General features: G+C 42.0%; 1 protein-coding gene across 1 annotated transcript; it reads left to right on the top strand.

Annotated features, from left to right (window-relative positions):
- Positions 1-12,078: 12,078 nt before the first annotated feature.
- On the top strand, positions 12,079-12,702 carry LOC309387733 (acyl carrier protein, mitochondrial-like; the record flags this gene model as incomplete). The annotated part of the gene is made up of 1 exon (XM_081944479.1): positions 12,079-12,702. One exon carries the CDS (start codon positions 12,079-12,081, stop codon positions 12,520-12,522), a length of 444 nt encoding a protein of 147 aa, XP_081800605.1. The 3' UTR covers positions 12,523-12,702.
- Between the last annotated feature and the right edge of the window lie 5,590 nt (positions 12,703-18,292).

The raw sequence follows: 18,292 nt of genomic DNA, 5'->3' as shown, positions 1-18,292 counted from the left end.
ATCAGGGGTGTCCAAACTTGGCAACTTTAAGACTTGTGGACTTCAACTCCCAGAATTCCCCAGCCAGCTGGCTGGGGAATTCTGGGAGTTGAAGTCCACAAGTCTTAAAGTTGCCAAGTTTGGACACCCCTGCTCTAAATAGTACATGTTAGCTAATGTTCATGTGTTCCATGCAAGGAATTCCTTTTGAGTTGGAGAACATGAGGTGATAATAAGAGATCTGGTTCTCGTTGGTTTACTAGAGGAACTTACCAGATAAGGAAAAATAGTTTGACATCCCTCTTGAGTGTGAATAGGGAAGGAATAAGTATTTTTCTCCTTAACTCTTCTCTTTAATATTTTAAATTTGTTTAATATTTTTAAAGTTTTATTAGTTAGAAGGCATCATTCTGCTTGGAACCATGTTGATATTAATATAGTTTTGTCCCAAGAGATCTTTGAACTAAAAGACTTATGAACATATCAAAATTTTGGGGAAATGTCATTTATAAACCAGAACTCTGCACATCTGGTGCTATTAAAAATGAATCAATAGAAGTTAAATTCTTCATTACATGCTCATGCCTCAGTGTTTTCACTACAATTTGAGCTAAGATATAATTGTTCGACTCTGCCTAGACAAGCTGACTGTCCAAAAAACTCAGAGCCTTATCTGGTTGGGATTCTAGCTTGGCCTGTACAAGTGAAACCTGATCCCTGCCAGTTGTCATCCAGCTGATGTAACTGAAGCATCATATAAATTGGGGAAGAAGAAAAGAAGGAAGAAAGGAAGGAAGAAAGGAAAGAAGGAAGGAAGGATCTGAAGAATTGGAATGGCTGGATAATACCCCCGCTCAATTCTCATTCATTTTTGAAAACCAGTTCAACATGTTTCTTTCCTACTGATTATATCCTTTTGTATTCAATCTACATTAATTGAACAATCCTTTATTTCTGACTCCCATCTCTTCTTGTTTTATGTACTCATTTCAACACCTCATGGGTTCTCCTGACATTCCCAACTCTCACTGTATCTTACAGTGACAAAAGCCCTTTTGCAAAACCATTTTTGCTTAGGTAGTGGAAATTGCACCCAAAGAAAATACAATAAAAATACAATTATTGTTTTATTGAATATAATAAGTCATCAGACCTTGTCTGGAGGAACACTGATATGGGACTTATGAGGTTAATATGAGTATATACAGCTTATGCTCATGTAGCATACATGACACAGGCAATGATGCAGGTTGCATCTGTTATGTTTTGGCTATGGCTTGGTAATGATGATGAGATAACAGTCCGTATGTTCTGAGTCTGGAGACCTTATAAGGAAATGCTTTGATATACAGGTGGTCCTTGCCAGGGGTGGGTTCCGGCAGAGACTACTGCTGGTTTGCTTAGGGACGTGCCGTGCTCGTGCTTTGCGCACTTGATGCACGCTGCACGTGTCAGGGGAAAAAATGCCCTGGGGAAATCTGAGATCAATGGACCGAGGCTGATTCCCTTCCGCATATCTTTTGAGATATTGAGAAAAATAAAAGTCTTTAAAAGTATTCTAATTAATAAACAAACTTTAATAATAAAATAAAAAATAAATGAAACAGAAATAACTAATGGTTACATTTTGATAATGAAAGCTGCGTCTGCCAAGCTGGCAGCCAAACAAAGAAGAAAGGAATTTTGGAATGTGTTACGCATGCGCAATAAATCACTTTCAGATAAGAACTTTTTTGTTTTATGACCTGCGCAATAAATCTTTCTTAGTTTAACTCTTGAGTGTCAGTTTTAGGCAGTTCAGGCCTAGCAAACTTTTTAACATCGTGACACCCCTTCTTTTGCTAGTCTGGGCTGACGTCATCAAATCATCAATTAAGGCACATCTTCTTTCGCAGATACTCGTGTTGATTTGCGGCAAGTGGTTTGTTAAGCATGTCAGCAATCTGATCATGTGTAGAAACATATTGCAATTTAACAAAACCTTGCTTAACTAATTGCTTTGTGTTTTGATAACGAATGTCAATGTGTCTGGACCTAGAACCTGTGAAATGTGACTCAGAAATATAAACAACAGATACATTATCTTCCATCACGGTGATTGGTCGAATCGGACGTGTCCAGATATCTGTGATCAAAGCATCAAACCAAGTTAGAGAATTACAAGCATCTGAAACACAAGCATATTCAGCTTCAGTAGATGAACATGAAACAAAACTCTGTTTTCTCACTTGCCAGTAAACAGGACAACCATTTAGGAACATCATGTAACCAGAAGTGCTTTTGCGTGACTTCTTGTCACTCGCCCAGTCGGAATCAGAAAAACAAATCAACTTTGGTTGATCAGCGTGTGTTGGTTCTAGCAATAACTTCATGTGTTTAGTGTGTTTTAGATATTTCAATAACTTCTTAATGCATGACCAATGAAATTGTGTTGCCTTACCTACGTGTCGTGATAAAAGATTAACACTAAGTGCGATGTCAGGTCTGGTCCAACTACTAATGTATAATAGTGAACCAATGACTGAACGATAAAGTGTTTGATCCTCGAACTCAGGACTTGGTTCATGTGTTAAGTTGTGAAAATCTGTTTGCATGGGTGTCTTTGTTGTGCTAGCATCTTTCATGTTGCAATGATGTAGAATGTGGTCAATTTTCTCTTCTTGTGAAAGACTAAACCCCTTCTGTGTCTTTTCAATTTGAACACCTAAATAAGTGCTAATGTGTCCTAAAGATTTTAGTGTGAAGTATCTCTGCAAACTTTTAGCAAAAATCTCACTCATTTTCTTATTTGGACCAATATAAACAATATCATCAACATAAACAAGAATTATCTCATATGCATTGTTAGATCTTTTTGTGAACACACATTCATCAGTTTCGGACTTAATAAAGCCCATTGAATTTAGTTTGTCAGTAAGACATAAATACCACATTAAACCTGACTGTTTCAGACCATAAAGACTTTTGTTCAGGAACCAGGTATCCCCTTCTTGCTTTCGGAATCCTGGAGGGCTTCTCACGTAGATCTCTTCATCTAGGTCTGCATGTAGATAAGCTGTGTCCACATCAAATTGGAAAACTTCTAAACCAAGAATAGTTGCAGTGGTTAAGGCAATTTTTACACTTTCAGTTCTGACTGTTGGTGAGTAAGTGTTTGTGTAGTCCTCAGGATAACGTTGAGCGAAACCCTGAGCTACAAGTCTGGCTTTGTATAAAGACTCACCATTCGGTTTCTTCTTGATTCTGTAGACCCATCGGGTGCCAATGACTTTCTTGTTTGCTGGAGGTTTTGCAGGTGTGAATACATTAAGTTTCTTTAAACTGTCCATTTCATCCTGCATTGCATCATACCATTTGTCTTGCTCTGAATCAGGAAGCTGTTTGATTTGTGTGAATGTCTCTGGAGGAAGAGTAACGTTGCAAATCAAAGGTAATGGTGATTTTGTCAGTTGCCATGAATAACGTTGTGGAGGGATTCCTTTTGTGGCCCTCTTGGAGCGTCTAGGAGCAACAGACCAGTCTTCTTCTTCTTCTTCATCATCATCCTCGTCCTCACGTTCGTCGCTAGCATCAGCATCCGCGGCTTGCGAAGATGGAACATCAGTTTGTGAAGAACTGGTAGAAGGAATATCTGCCTGCGAATTGCCATCAGGCTGCGTGGCATCTGGAACACCATCTCTAGGAAAATAAACTTCAGGATCATTGGAATGAATCCTGGACCAGTCAATGTCTTCCTCAAAATTAGCAGATTGTGAAATGACAATCACATGTTTAGTATCAATGAATTTGTACCATTTTGAATTATCATCAATACCCATAAATCTTAGTCTCTTTGCTACTGTACCTCCCTTTCTTCTTTGACTTAAGGGAGTGTTCACCATAGCATATGAACCAAAAATATGGAGGTTCTTGAGATCAGGCTTGTAGCCATACAGCATGTAGAAAGGAATTTGATTGATTACACTGCTCCAAGTACGGTTGACAATGTAATTTGCATACTTGATTGCTTCACCCCAGTATGCGTTACTGAGATTGGCATCTTCTAGAAGACAACGCATCATGGTTTGTAGAACCCCTTGTCTTCTTTCTACGACTCTGTTATGAGCCGGTGTATATGGAGCAGATGTCTGATGAAGAATTCCATTCTTACGCATCCAGTCCTGGAAACGCTGAGACATGAATTCTGCACCATGGTCACTCTGGATTCTGGCGATGCGAACTTGGTATTGTGTAGAAACAAAAGCTGCAAAGTCTTTAAAGATCTGAAAGGTCTCAGATTTCTCTCTCATAGGATATACAAATCCATATCTAGAATGATTATCTACAATTGTTAAAAAATACTTTCTGCCACCAAGTGTTGGTGGGAAAGGACCCACTATGTCAGTGTGTACCAAATCAAAAATGCGTGTTGACAGGCGTGTAGCGTGTTTGGGAATTGCAGCCGCCTTGGATTTAGCCTTTTTGCAAACCGCACAATCCAAAAACACCTTACACCCCTTTAGATCCAAACCTTTTGCGAACTCCGGCATCTTTCTAAGAACACGGAAACTGGCATGCCCCAATCTTCTGTGCCACTTGTGAATACACCTGGAATGCAAAAGTTTACCAGTTAGTGAATTCTCAACATTTACAGTTTCATTAGGATCCTCAGGCTTGCTTTGAGCAACCTGTTTCTGTTTTCTCTGTTTGTTGGCTTTAGGAGCCTTTGGCACAGTAACGTTTTCTCTCTCTGGGACAACTCTCTCTGGGTCTGCGTTGTGCCTTTTTGGAGTTTGCATACTTGCCTGTGCTTGCCCTTTAGGCTTTGGCTTTAAGTAATAAACACCACCAATCAGCATGGTTTCAGCAACAATATCTCCATCTTTAACTAAGTAACTTGCTTTTTCGAGGTGGTGAACCTGGAACTTTAAATCTCTAGACAAGTGACTTTGACTAAGCAAATTACTGGTTGCTGAAGGTATGTAATAAACATCAGGGATGTGTGTATCGAGCTCTTCAATGTAAACAGTTCCTTTTCCCATAACCTTGCAAGTGTGGTTGGTGAAGGAATACAGTTCTCGATACTCGGGCTCTGGTTCGCCCATCTCTGTGAAAAGTTCCCTTCTGTGGGTAACGTGCACAGCTGCTCCACTATCTAAAGTCCACAAAAGACGTCTGTCGAACTTTGGATCAGGTTGTGGAACGTTGGTTATGGCCAGTGTCACAAGTGGAGCTTGTGAATCACGCCTTGGACCACGACGGCCTTGTCTTCCGCCTCTACCTCTGCCTCTGGAATCTGTTCCTCTGGGCTGGTACGTGGCGGGAGCTGGAACTCGTTGGGGACAATCCCGGGTGTCATGTCCCACACGGTTGCAGGTGTAGCACTTTGGCATCCTTGGAGCGTAGCCTCTTCCTCGGAAGGGACGTCTGGCTGGAGCCTTTGACGCTGGAGGTCGTTGCAGATGTGGTGTAGCTAACCTGATAGCTTCGTCTTCCACTAAAAGTCTGGAAACGTGGTTAACTGTGCGTTGAGCAATAGGCACGTAGTTAATCTTTGCAACAGCATCTTTCCATTCATAATTCAATGAGTTAATGATGATGCTAATCATTTGGATATCATCGATTACATGGCCATTTTGTCTCAATTCACTTCTCATTCTTTTCAGTTTGGTCAAATGTCCACCAATTCGTTCACCAGGTTTCAACTTCGAACCATGGAACTCAGACATGAGCAAACATGAAGATTCAATTGAAACGGGCCTGTAGCAATCTTCCAAAATAGCCCAAATTTCTTGGGCAGTTGCATCAGGTGGAAAGATACCTTGGATCTCAATTTCCATTGACATGAGCAAAGTCGTGATTGCTCTGTTTTCGAGGTCTCTTATCGCAGGTGTCCACGGTGGAGGAGGAGGATTAAAAACCATGGAATGTGTGCCTTCTCTTCGAAGCAAGAGCGCAATTTCACTGACCCAGGCTTTATAATTCTCTCCTGACTCCTTTAATTTGGACTCACCAGTCAAGGGGGTGACTGTGAATACCTGCTGAGGAATGTGGATCGGAACAATTTGTTGCGCAGGTTGCAAAACTGGTTGTTGAACCAGGGGATGCTGGGGTTGCATCATTGGCCTTTGCGTGGCAACATCAAATTGGCTTCCTCGAATTCGCCTTTCGCTTTGCCTTTTTCCATCTAGGGAGGATTCGACACCGCCGGGGGGTGTTGAAGACTTAACCTTTGGGGGCAAAGTTTGGGCTTCTGTAAAACTCATAGACAGATCTCTAAAAATCTGGTGCAACTGCTTCATCTTTTGCTGTAATAATTTTTCTCCGCCAGCAGATGGCAGTGCAGCTTCACTTTTTGGCTGCCTCACCTTTCTATACGTATGCGGAAGTTCAGTTGACTCAAAGGGACCACGTGACCTCGGTGATGTGTACATGTCTCTTTGTTCTAATTGACCAATGAACTCTGTGGGGTGTGTCTTAGGCTGTTGTTTTGAAGACAAGATGGCGTCCTCAGACATTTTGGGAGTGGGGGAGCTCCTCCTACTTCGCTTTATTTCGTTAAAGCACTCTCTCACGTCCCTAGCATATTTTTCGAAACGTTCTATTTGATCAAGATAGCTTTGCATTTCTTGCTCATCATCTGGGGAGATTCCATAAAATCGGCTTTCTGCGTGGGAGGGTTTTTCTTTAGCCGGCCATTCATCAATTGTTTGATAATCTGCGAGGTTCTGGGAATGGAGTGGCTCTGGCAGAGTGGGAAGTTTTGGCTTGGCCCCCAAAAATTCATAATCTCCTGGAGATATTTTAGAAGGAGGAACCACTGACCTCGTTTCGTGGATGTCGCGTCCTGTAGCTCCTTCCCCCACATCTGGCTCGGCACTTTGTTGCTCCTGGAATACGTTTGAAGGTTTTTGCTTCTCTGTGTCCGAGGGAGCCTCCTTGTCAGAGGAAGCTGATTCATCTGTGCTCGCCCCATCTTTCTTTTCCTTTTTTTTTCTTTTTCTCCGACATTGCTAATTAGGCTTAGTCGGTTATCTTTAGATAGCATGAAGGGAAAATGCAGCCATAAATTGTAGCCATCTCAGCTTGTATCTTCGAACCATCCTCTGCTACCAAGTTGTCAGGGGAAAAAATGCCCTGGGGAAATCTGAGATCAATGGACCGAGGCTGATTCCCTTCCGCATATCTTTTGAGATATTGAGAAAAATAAAAGTCTTTAAAAGTATTCTAATTAATAAACAAACTTTAATAATAAAATAAAAAATAAATGAAACAGAAATAACTAATGGTTACATTTTGATAATGAAAGCTGCGTCTGCCAAGCTGGCAGCCAAACAAAGAAGAAAGGAATTTTGGAATGTGTAACGCATGCGCAATAAATCACTTTCAGATAAGAACTTTTTTGTTTTATGACCTGCGCAATAAATCTTTCTTAGTTTAACTCTTGAGTGTCAGTTTTAGGCAGTTCAGGCCTAGCAAACTTTTTAACATCGTGACAGCACGTGCATGTGCAGTACAACAAAAATTGCTCTGTGCATGCGCAGAAGCAAAAAACAAGATGGCAGCCCCTACAGTGCCAACAGGAGAAACAGTTTGGGGGCGTGGCAGGCCTGGGTCACTGCTGGTTCCAGTTATCCAGGCTGCCAAGTTAGTACCTGTTTGGCCGAACCGGTCCGAACCGATAGGAACCCACTACTGGTCCTTGCTTAGTGACCAGTTTGCTCAAGGACTTTTTGAAAGTATGATGGACTTGCCCAGAGCTACTTACAACCTGGTTCTGGAGTTCCAATGGCTGTATTACCTGCAGTCATGTGATCACTTTGGGAGTGTTAAGCAACTAGTTAACATTTGTGGCTAGAATTTTGTGGTTTTGCTGGTTTTTGTTTACTTCTGGTTTCCAGGCAAAAAACATCTCTTGGAGATAATGGATTTGTTTAACAACCTCAATGTTCATTTAATAACTGCAGCATTCACTCAAGAACCACTGCAAAAAAGAATGTAAAATCGGACATGGCCACATGGTGAACTGCTTCACTGTGATTGGTGGTTGCGTGCTGTGTTGTTCTTGGTCCAGTGTCGGTTTTCGTGGCTGGGACTCGTTTGTTGACTAGGGCTAGTTTCCAGATGTCTGGTAGGTGGGAGGTATTGTCACGTTTATTCATGTTGTGGGGGTGTTTTGCTATTTCTATGGCTTCCATAATTCTTCTCTTGTTGAAGTGTTCAGTTTTGAACACTTCAACAAGACTGGATCAACAACACTGGACCAAGAACAACCCAGGACGCAACCACCGATCACCCTCACCAGACTCAAACCCAAACCCATCCCATAGACCAAATGCAACCACCATCCAGAAGCCAAACCATGGTGGCATCACCAACTGCTGCACCCGGATCCAACCCCCACACAAAGCAAACTGACACACGCCTTGATCACATAGCCAAACCGCAAACTCAGAGCCAAACCAAAGCCCGGGATGTTACACCTCAGCCATCTGCTCAGGACATTAAATGACAGAACTCAGGAGGTTACAACACAAAGGCTCAGAATGTTACAATGCAGCCAACCCCCCAGGAGGTTGCACCACAGGACTCAGGATATCACTAGAATAGAGCGCAGGAGGTCATAACACAGCCCATTACCCAGGTCGTTACAACAAAAAAGAACAATAGGCACACAGCCAGTACCTCAGCCACACAGGATGTTACAAAACAACTGACTAATTTGCAAACATCAACAGCATCAACTAATCAAGATGTCACAACATAACCAACCAATCTGCTTGCAGCAACAGAGCAAGCACTCCACACACCCCCACCAGTATATTTAGAGGGACGGCAGCTCCAATCACGCTTTGCTCGCACAGGGATGAGGCCAAAGACACCAGCCTGAGGATGACCAGTAGGATCTCTTCGAAACGTCACCAAGATACTCTCAATCTTACACGGGAAAAGACCCGAATACACCGAAACCTGCATACCTGTACCCGTGAAAATCTACGAATATATATATACTGCATTCAGTTTTGGTCACAACGATGTAGAAAAGATGTGGGGACTCTAGAAAGAGTGCAGAGAAGAGCAACAAAGATGATTAGGGGACTGGAAACTAAAACACATGAAGAATGGTTGCAGGAACTGGATATGTTTAGTTTAATTAAAAGAAGGACTAGGGGAGACGTGATAGCAGTGTTCCAATATCTCAGGGGTTGCCACAAAGAAGAGGGAGTCAAACTATTCTCCAGGAGACCTGAAGCTGCATGCATACATTTATTTTCTTTGTGTTTCTGCTTTCAAGCTAATCATGTCAATCTCCAAAGTAAATCAGACAGGAAACATATGATGAACTAATTATACTATATTGTAAGACTACATTTATAGAATCTTGCAAGTCTTGAGAGTACAAATCTCCTGCTGTCTCTTTTTACTACCTGATAAGTTAGAATAGATCTTTTCTAAGTTTCTTTGTCTGCCCATTACTTAGTTGCAGTTTCCTCCCCCTTATCTGATTGCTCCCTAGGCAGCATCTCTTCCTCTATCTTCCAAGGTCATTCTCACATTCCATTACATATCTTACAAACCAGGAATCCATTACAAACCAGAAAGTCAGCCTCCTGGTTTCTAGCCCAGTGTCTTTAATTGCTATATCAAATGACTTCTCATATATAGTATGTTATAGCATTTAAATTTACTTGATTAAACTGAATGTATGGAATATCTATTTCTAAATAAAATGGTTCCAGTGACAAATGTATGCTTAAGTAATAATATATTCTATAGTCCCTCATTTCTTCACCCCAACATGTTCTTTCACTCACTTGCTAATGGAAAAATAAAACATTGACTCTTTGCAGAATGGGATAAAAGATCTCCTTCAAAGAAACTACCAAGTTAGATTAGAATAAGTTTGTTAGAAAAAACTTATGCCTACTGTACCACACAGCCTAGAATAGAGGTCCTCAAACTTTTTAAACAGGGGACCAATTCACGGCCCCTCAGACTGTTGGGGAGACAGACCAGCTGGGTGGGTGTGGCTAGGTGGTCATGTGACTGGATGGACATGGCCAATTTAGCAGTCCAAACAATACACACAAATTAAACTTTAATTTTGTTTTGCTCCTGGGGGTTGTGGATCCGGTTAATGAAGTGATGTGGCTGTGAGGGACTTCTGTTTCTGTGAGGGTGTCTGTGAGGGACTTCTGTTTCTCTCTCTCTCCCTCTCTCTCTCTCTCTCTCTCTCTCCCTCTCTCTCTCTCCCTCCCTCCCTCCCTCCCTCCGATGGGCATTTGTGTATAGGTGGGTAGGCAGGGTGATGTGGGTTGGGCAGCCTCTTGGTCCAGAGTGGTCCAGATTAATGGCTTTGGCGGTCTATATCCAGTGCATGGGCCATAGTTCGAGGACTCCTGGCCTAGAATGTGTTTGTGGTCTTGGTAAAAATAATTGGTTAATTCTACTTTGATAATTGTGTGATTGTTTTACAAATATCCAGCAATTAGCAACATAACAGAGAAAACCTGAAAATAAGAGTAGAAAATAAGATCAGTTTTGGGTCCTTTCTAATATCATTCTGCCATATTGCTACTAGAATTACTGTGTAGAAGATATAAATGAAGAGACCATTGGAGCCATCCCATTTTTTCCTGCAAATTGAGGTTCTCTCCCCAATTATGCCTGCTATACCTTTTCTTGTATATAATTCCATCAGTGTTATTAGAGATATAAATAGTATTAGTATTTTCTCATCTCTTGGTTTGACCATAGAAGTGTTTCTACCAACATTTCATCATCTTTAGCAAAAGATTATATCAAGATATACAAATTCATCTAATTGTAGTATTTTTATCATTCATGTATAATCTTGATTCATTTTTGTCATAAATACCTTGACCTCTGATAAAACAAATTTTCAAATCCATATTCATCTAACAATCTTTCAAACTCTCAGCCAGTAACATTATCTACATGCAAATATCCACATTCAAGGGTTGAATGAAAAGTAATATTCCAGTGAGTCACCAACAGATGGCAGTACTGATGTGTTAGAAGCTCTGACAAATTCTTTAGCATCTCTCTGTCATTTTAGTTGGGAAGAACTTGGTGTGAAAAAAGAGTTGCGTTACTATTGTTGATGAAATAGAAATCTGTACTCACATTGCTTAAAGTGCAGTCACTGCACTTAAGCAATGTGCCTTGACTAAATTTTTGACTATCCAAAAAGTCCCTTCAATTGCAATTCACTGCCAAATGCAGAAAATGACTGCATTGACTGTATTGTGAGAACTATGTTTTACTGTGCTAAAGAAATGTAAATTTGGTGAACTGGGAATAATTGATTTATGTGACTGAGAATGAAATGGACAACCTGGAACAGCAATCAACACATTTTGCATTAGAAAGTTAGATGAACTGATTAAAGAAAATTAGGAGATCTCTCCAAGAGAAATGACTGTCAATTGGCATTTCTTAGGAACATGTGCATCATATTGTTGAAGTTCTCTAGCACTGGAAAGTTTGTATAAGGTGGTTTCCTTGCATGACTGAAGGCAGAGATGAAAACTTCGAAGAGTTGAAATTTATTAGCAATTGTCAAGCTATGAGAATGAAAGTGAAGAATTCCTTCATGACAGTTGAGGAAACATTGGCTCATCATTATGACTCAGAAATCAAGCATCAGGCCATGAATATTATTACAAACCTACACAAAGCCCAAGCTTCATTAGGACCACTCATCTTTACTATTTTTTTTTTTTGGAAAGCAGATGGTGTTATTCACATCGCTTTCCTAGAACCTGGCACTTTCCTAGAACTATCATCTCAGAGTGCTATATTGCAACACTCAACATTTTGAAACAAAGTTTAAATGGAATGTGGAAGAACCAGATGGAGATTTTGCTGCGAGATGATAATACTACGGTATGCTTTATACCTCAGAAGCCTAGTAATTGTGAAGAAATTGTGAAGTTGGAGCTCACCATTTTATTCCATCCATCATACGGTCCAGATTTGGCATCATGCGACTTCCACCTTTCCTAGAATTGAAGGAATACCAGTCTGGATGTGGTTGAAGAGACAAACTATGTAGTTGTTTTATAACAGCTTTAAGAAACTTGTCCATTGTTGAAGATGGCGGCGCGTGTGCTGCTCTGTGCCGTTGCTGGGCTCCGTGTCCAGCGCCGCCTGCTTGTCCTGTGGCTGGGTGCGTCGGGGACTCAGGGGGTCGGGCAGGGCCTGGTAGGGGCGCCCTGGGCCGGGCTGCAGCAGCCAGCTCCGGCCCAGTGGCCTGCCTGGGTCCGTGGCTACTTGGACGCGCCAACGCTGACCTTGAAGAGCATCCACGACCAGATGCTCTACGTGCTGAAGCTCTACGACAAGATCGACCCCGAGAAGCTGACGGCGGAGGCGCACTTCATGAATGACCTGGGGCTGGACAGCCTGGACCAGGTGGAGATCATCATGGCCATGGAGGACGAGTTCGGGTTTGAAATTCCAGACGCGGCAGCAGAAAAGCTGATGAGTCCTCAGGTTATCATGGATTATATTGCTGATACGCAAGACGTGTATGAATGAGCTGCTCAAGCGGAGTATCCCTTCCCTGTTTGTTCCGAGAGCTGGATGAAACGATCGAGATGGAGGAGCCTGGCAAGCCACCCCCTTTGTGGTTTGGAATCCCTGTGGCTCTCAAAGAGTTTTCTTTGTCCTATTTAAAGTTGTAAATGTTGGCCTTCAGAATAAATATGAAAAATTCTTTTTTTTTTAAAAAAAAGAAACTTGCCCATTGTTGTCAGAAAGTGAATGGTAATGATTATATGCAGGAATAAATGCAAGTAACAGAAGAGCTCCCTTCAATGATCATTTGACTTAGATTTATTAAAATCTTCCTATTTAAATTAAAGTTATGGAGGTGGGGATGCTGCATGTCATTCAACCCTCATGTTTTCACACCTCCAACAAACAAAGTTCTAATATCATTACAAGCATTCCTTACATGACTATCCATGTAAGGATAACCAGGTAAAGATAACCATGTAAAGACTCCAAAAACCTTGGAATACTGATCTAAGTGCCAGAGCTCACTGTAACAGCATTGCCAAAAAGGCATTAAGACTGTTGACCTAATTTTGTGAAGCTTCTTCTCTGGTAATATTGAACTGCAAACTAGGGCATACAAAACTTTTGCTAGACCAATTCTTGAATGCAGCTCATCTGTCTGGAATCCGCACTGCGTATCAGACATTAATACAATTGAACGAGTCCAGATATATTTTACGAGAAGAATCCTCCACTCTTCTGATTGCAACTGAATACCTTATGTCACCAGACTTGAAATTTTTGGCTTAGACAACTTAGAACTTTGCCGTCTTCGATTTGACCTAAGCATAGTACATAAAATTATCTGCTACAATATCCTACCTGTCAATGAATACATCAGCTTCAATCACAACAACACATGAGCACACAATAGGTACAAGCTTATGGTAAAGCACTCCAAACTTGATTGCAGAAAATACGACTTCAGTAACAGAGTTGTCAATTGCCTGGAATGAACTACTGACACTGTGGTTTCTTCCCTAAATCCCCAAAACTTTAACCTTGTCTACTGTCTACTGTCGACTTCACCCCATTCCTAAGAGGTCCTTAAGGGGCGTGCATAAGCGCACCAGCATGCCTGCTGCCCTGTCCTAATATTCCCTTGTATTTGTATTCATTTCATGTATTCATAATCATGTTTATACTTTTATCTGTTATCTAATTCATGCTTGACGAAATAAATAATAAATAAATAATAAATATCCATAAACTCATTAAATAACCAGTGGACCCTCACACATCTCTGGCTTATTCTATGTTCAATGTTAAATCATTTATTGAGCAATTTGTTTTCAGGCCCAAGGCTAGAGACAACACAGTGAAATCCAATCAAGTTCAATCCTTACACCTAATGGTGTAATGGAGAGAATTTTGTTAAACTAAAGCTATAACTTTCTAATCTACCAGCTATATCCCGAGAGATTCTAGGATACAGCTATCCTAGACCTGTTTCCCTCTACTTCATCCAGCTCAGGATTGTGCAGTCTCTTAATCTTGGCTTTATCCATGCTTCCAACATACTTTGTATTATCACAATTTAACTTCACATTCATAAAAAATATGGAAATTCATAGGCAAAGTTTCTAAATTTTATACAATATCACTTGTACCTTTCTCATCAGAATTTTGTCCAACATATCCCAGACATAGTTGCCACTATGGTTGCCACACAGGGGTTTTATATATATATAGTTGCCACACAGGGGTTGCCACAAAGAAGAGGGAGTCAAACTATTTTCCAAGGCACCTGAGGGTAGAACAAGAAGCAATGGGCGGAAACTAATCAAGGAGAGAAGCAACTTAGAACTGAGGAGAAATTTCCTGACAGTTAGAACAATTAATCAGTGGAACAGCTTGCCTCCAGAAGTTGTGAATGCCCCAACACTGGAAGTCTTTAAGATGTTGGATAGCTATTTGTCTGAAACGGTATAGGGTTTCCTGCCTAGGCAGGGGGTTGGACTAGAAGACCTCCAAGGTCCCTTCCAACTCTACTATTGTATTGTATTGTATTGTATTGTATTGTATTGTATAGTTCATTTTTGTAACAGATGGAAATAAATCTAAAAATGAGTAAATTGCAATATAAATAGAATTACTCATAAAAAAGTGTGAGAAGGGTAAATGGATAGGATTGGATAGAATATGTAGATCTTTAACATGGCTTCTGACACAAATTGGATTGGTTCTAGCTGTTATCTGAACCTCATAGCCTAGTCTCCCAAAGAGAAAGATGTGGCAATTCTGATATTGCATATGCTGTGTTCTCTAATTACATTTTATAATTCTTCTTATTAGCTGATTTTAGAGGAATTCAGGTCTGCCCAATGTAACAGTTGATTTCCTTTCTGTTTTGAACTTAGCTACCATATTTTTTGGAGTATAAGACACACCTCCCCTCCCCCCCCAAAAGAGGGTGAAAATCTGGGTGTGTCCTATACACTGAATACAGCATTTTTGGCTTCCAAAGCCCCGCCCCCTTCACAAAAGTGGACTTGCAGAGGTTTGGGAGGCCTGCAAAGTGCTCCTGGGGGCTGGGGAAGGCAAAAATAAAGGAAACATGGGCCGTTTTCTGCTTGTTTTTGCCCCCCTGCCCAGCTGCCAGGAGCACTCTACAAGCCTCCTAAAGGCTATGCATGTCTTTTGGCAAAAAACATGCTGTTTTTTGCTTATTTTTGCCCCCCCCCCAGACCCCCAGGAGCACTTTGCAGGCCTCTCAAACTCTCCGCATGCCCCGTTTTTCACAAAAAATGAGGCCTGAAGAGGGTTTGGGAGGTCTGCAGAGTGCAAAAACTTTTTTTTTAAAGTTTACCTCTTCAAAATCTTGCTGGGCCTTATACTCTGAAAAATAGGGTAACTAAATGTGCTGCCCAGGCAAATATATAGTTTAAAGATAGCAGTTCACTAATGTATGACAATTGTTTCTGAGATACAACTCCTTGTGTGAACATCCTTTGGGCAGAGGAATTTACCAATGAAACTCAGGACTAGCCTCGTCACCTGAACATGCTGTCCTGAATGGAAAAATGTAATCCTAAACCAGATTAGAGGGTTTTTTTTTCATGGTACACGAAGTCTTGGGATAAAACTACTGAAGGTATTTACTAATTCAGTGCCTTCAAGTCAGTGCTGACTCCTGGCAACTCCCTGGAGTAATCCCTGCAGTTTTCTTGGCAAGATTTCAGATGTGGTTCCAATTGCTGCTTCCTAGGGCTGGGAGAAAGTGAGTTCCCAAGGTCACCCTGTTTGCTTTTTGCCCAAGGTGAGATTGGAACTCATGGTCTCCCATCTTCTAGTCCAGCGATGGCGAACCTTTTTTAGTTCGCGTGCCACAAGTGGGGGGAGCGCAGGGGGGTCATGTGCGGGCGTGCCGCACCCATAATGCAACGCGCAACCCCCCAGTGCGCATGCGCGCACAACGCATGACACCCCCCATTTTTACATGCTTTCTTTGCCCTCCCCAGGCTCCAGAGGCTTTATAGGAGCCTGGGGAGGGCGAAAAGAGCCTCCCCCGCCCCCCCCAGAAGCCCTCCGGAGGCTTCAGGGACCGTCCGGAGGCTTCACTGAAGCCTTTGGAGCACTTAAAACCACCCTCCGAGCAAACTGGAAGTGACTTCCGGGTTGCTCGGAGGGTCGTTTTAAGCACTCCGAAGGCTTCAGTGAAGCCTCTGGACGGTCCCTGAAGCCTTCTGAACGCTTAAAATGACCCTCCGAGCAAGCCGGAAGTCACTTCCGGGTTGCTCGGAGGGTGGTTTTAAGCGTTCCGAAGGCTTCAGGGAAGCCTCCGGATGGTCCTGAAGCCTCCGGGGGGGGGCTCTTTTCGCTCTCCCCAGGCTCCTATAAAGCCTCTGGAGCCTGGGGAAGGCGAAAAATAGCTTTTATAAAGGTGAACTCAGCTGGCCAGCGCGCGCATGCGTGCTGGCCAGCTAACTGGGCAGCACCTCGCGTGCCCTGACAAATGGCTCCGCGTGCCACAAGTGGCACGCGTGCCATAGGTTCGCCATCACTGTTCTAGTCTAATGACCACTATATCAAAGCAGATTTGCTATCGTAGCAAGGGGATAAAATAGGGTTAGTATTATGTGAACAGAGTGGAAAATTGATGTTGGCAGGCCCTGTTATTATTACTGAAAATCTCTGATGAGGAATACATTACACAGAGCTCACAAGTGTTTTTCCACCACTTGGCTACATGATCATGTTACAAAATGTTTGTCCAGTTTCTTTAGATTTCTTGAGGCAAGGGTCCCATAAACCACTTTTCCTGAGGGTTCCTAAAGACACTGCTGTTAATTCTGAAAAAAAAAAAGAATTTCTCCTTTGGTAGATACCATTTTAAAAAAGACAGATTGTTTTCATGTGTGCACAATAGGCTCTAATATTAACATTTAAGAGGAGGCTGTGTGATCACCCAAGAAGTGATAACAATCTTTGTTATCACTTCTTGGGTAGTGTCCTTGGCCTTGGTGGGAGAGAGAGGGGAAGAGAGGGAGGGAAGGAGAGAGAGGGAGGGAGAGAGGGGGGAGAAAGGGAGAGAGGGGGAGGAGGGAGGGAGAGAGAGGGGGAGAGAGGAAGAGAGAAAGGGGAGAGGGGGGAGAGAGAAAGGGGAGAGAGGAGAGAGAGGGGGGAAGAGAGGGAGGGAGAGGGGGAGAGAGAGGAAGAGAGAGGGGGGAGGGAGGGAGGGAGAGAAGGGGAGAGAGGGAGGGAGGAAGGGGGAGAGAGACACAAGAGAGAGATAGGGAACTTTCCATTAGTGCTTCTTTGCCAATGATCAAAGGTTTTTTCCCCTTTGCAAACAGCATGGCTATGTTATTTTAACATACTGATGATTGCCTAATTTCATTTCAGCAGAGAAACAGACACAACAATGCATGGAAACAATGCAGTTTTTCAAGCCCGGAGTACTCAGGGCTTTCATTTCAAAGAGTATCAGTGCAGAACCATGAAGAAAACATGGTTTTCAGGGGGAAAAGCATTGTCGACTTAATGTAAACGTGGTGGTGGTAGGGACACTTTGAAGGAAGGACTGCTCACAAGGAGGCATAAATAGCCAGTCTACTGTAAATTTATCTCTCATGTGTTTGATCTCAAAATTTCCCTTCTTCCCTCATATACAGAGAAATTAAGGGGGAAAACATAACATTTAATGTTCTGTCTATTCTTGCTGAGCTTTTTTCTTAGAGACCATAATACAGACTTTTCTTCTGCCACGTATATGATATCAACTGCATCTGATAGATTAAAAGAGTCCTAAAATAAGTTATAATGTAATCTATGAATAATTTCTTATGTTTGCTATGCAGGTTGCATCAACAGAGGGATAGAATCAAGATCACGTGAAGTGTTAATACCACTTTATAATGCCTTGGTAAGGCCACACTTGGAATACTGCATTCAGTTCTGGTCGCCACGATGTAGAAAAGATGTGGAGACTCTAGAAAGAGTGCAGGGAAGAGCAACAAAGATGATTAGGGGACTGAAGGCTAAAACATATGAAGAACGGTTGCAGGAACTGGGTATGTTTAGCTTAAGAGAAAGAAGGACTAGGGGAGACATGATAGCAGTGTTCCAATATCTCAAGGGCTGCCACAAGGAAGAGGGAGTCAAACTATTCTCCAAAGCACCTGAAGGTAGAACAAGAAGCAAAGTGGGGAAACTAATCAAGAAGAGAAGCAACTTAGAACTAATGAGAAATTTCCTGACAGTTAGAACAATTAATCAGTAGAACAACTTGCTTCCAGAATTTATAAGT

Source organism: Natrix helvetica (assembly GCF_964273705.1).
Source record: "Natrix helvetica genome assembly, chromosome: 2".
In the NCBI taxonomy this organism is placed as follows: Eukaryota; Metazoa; Chordata; class Lepidosauria; order Squamata; family Natricidae; genus Natrix; species Natrix helvetica.
This window is presented reverse-complemented; position numbering and strand designations above follow the sequence as displayed.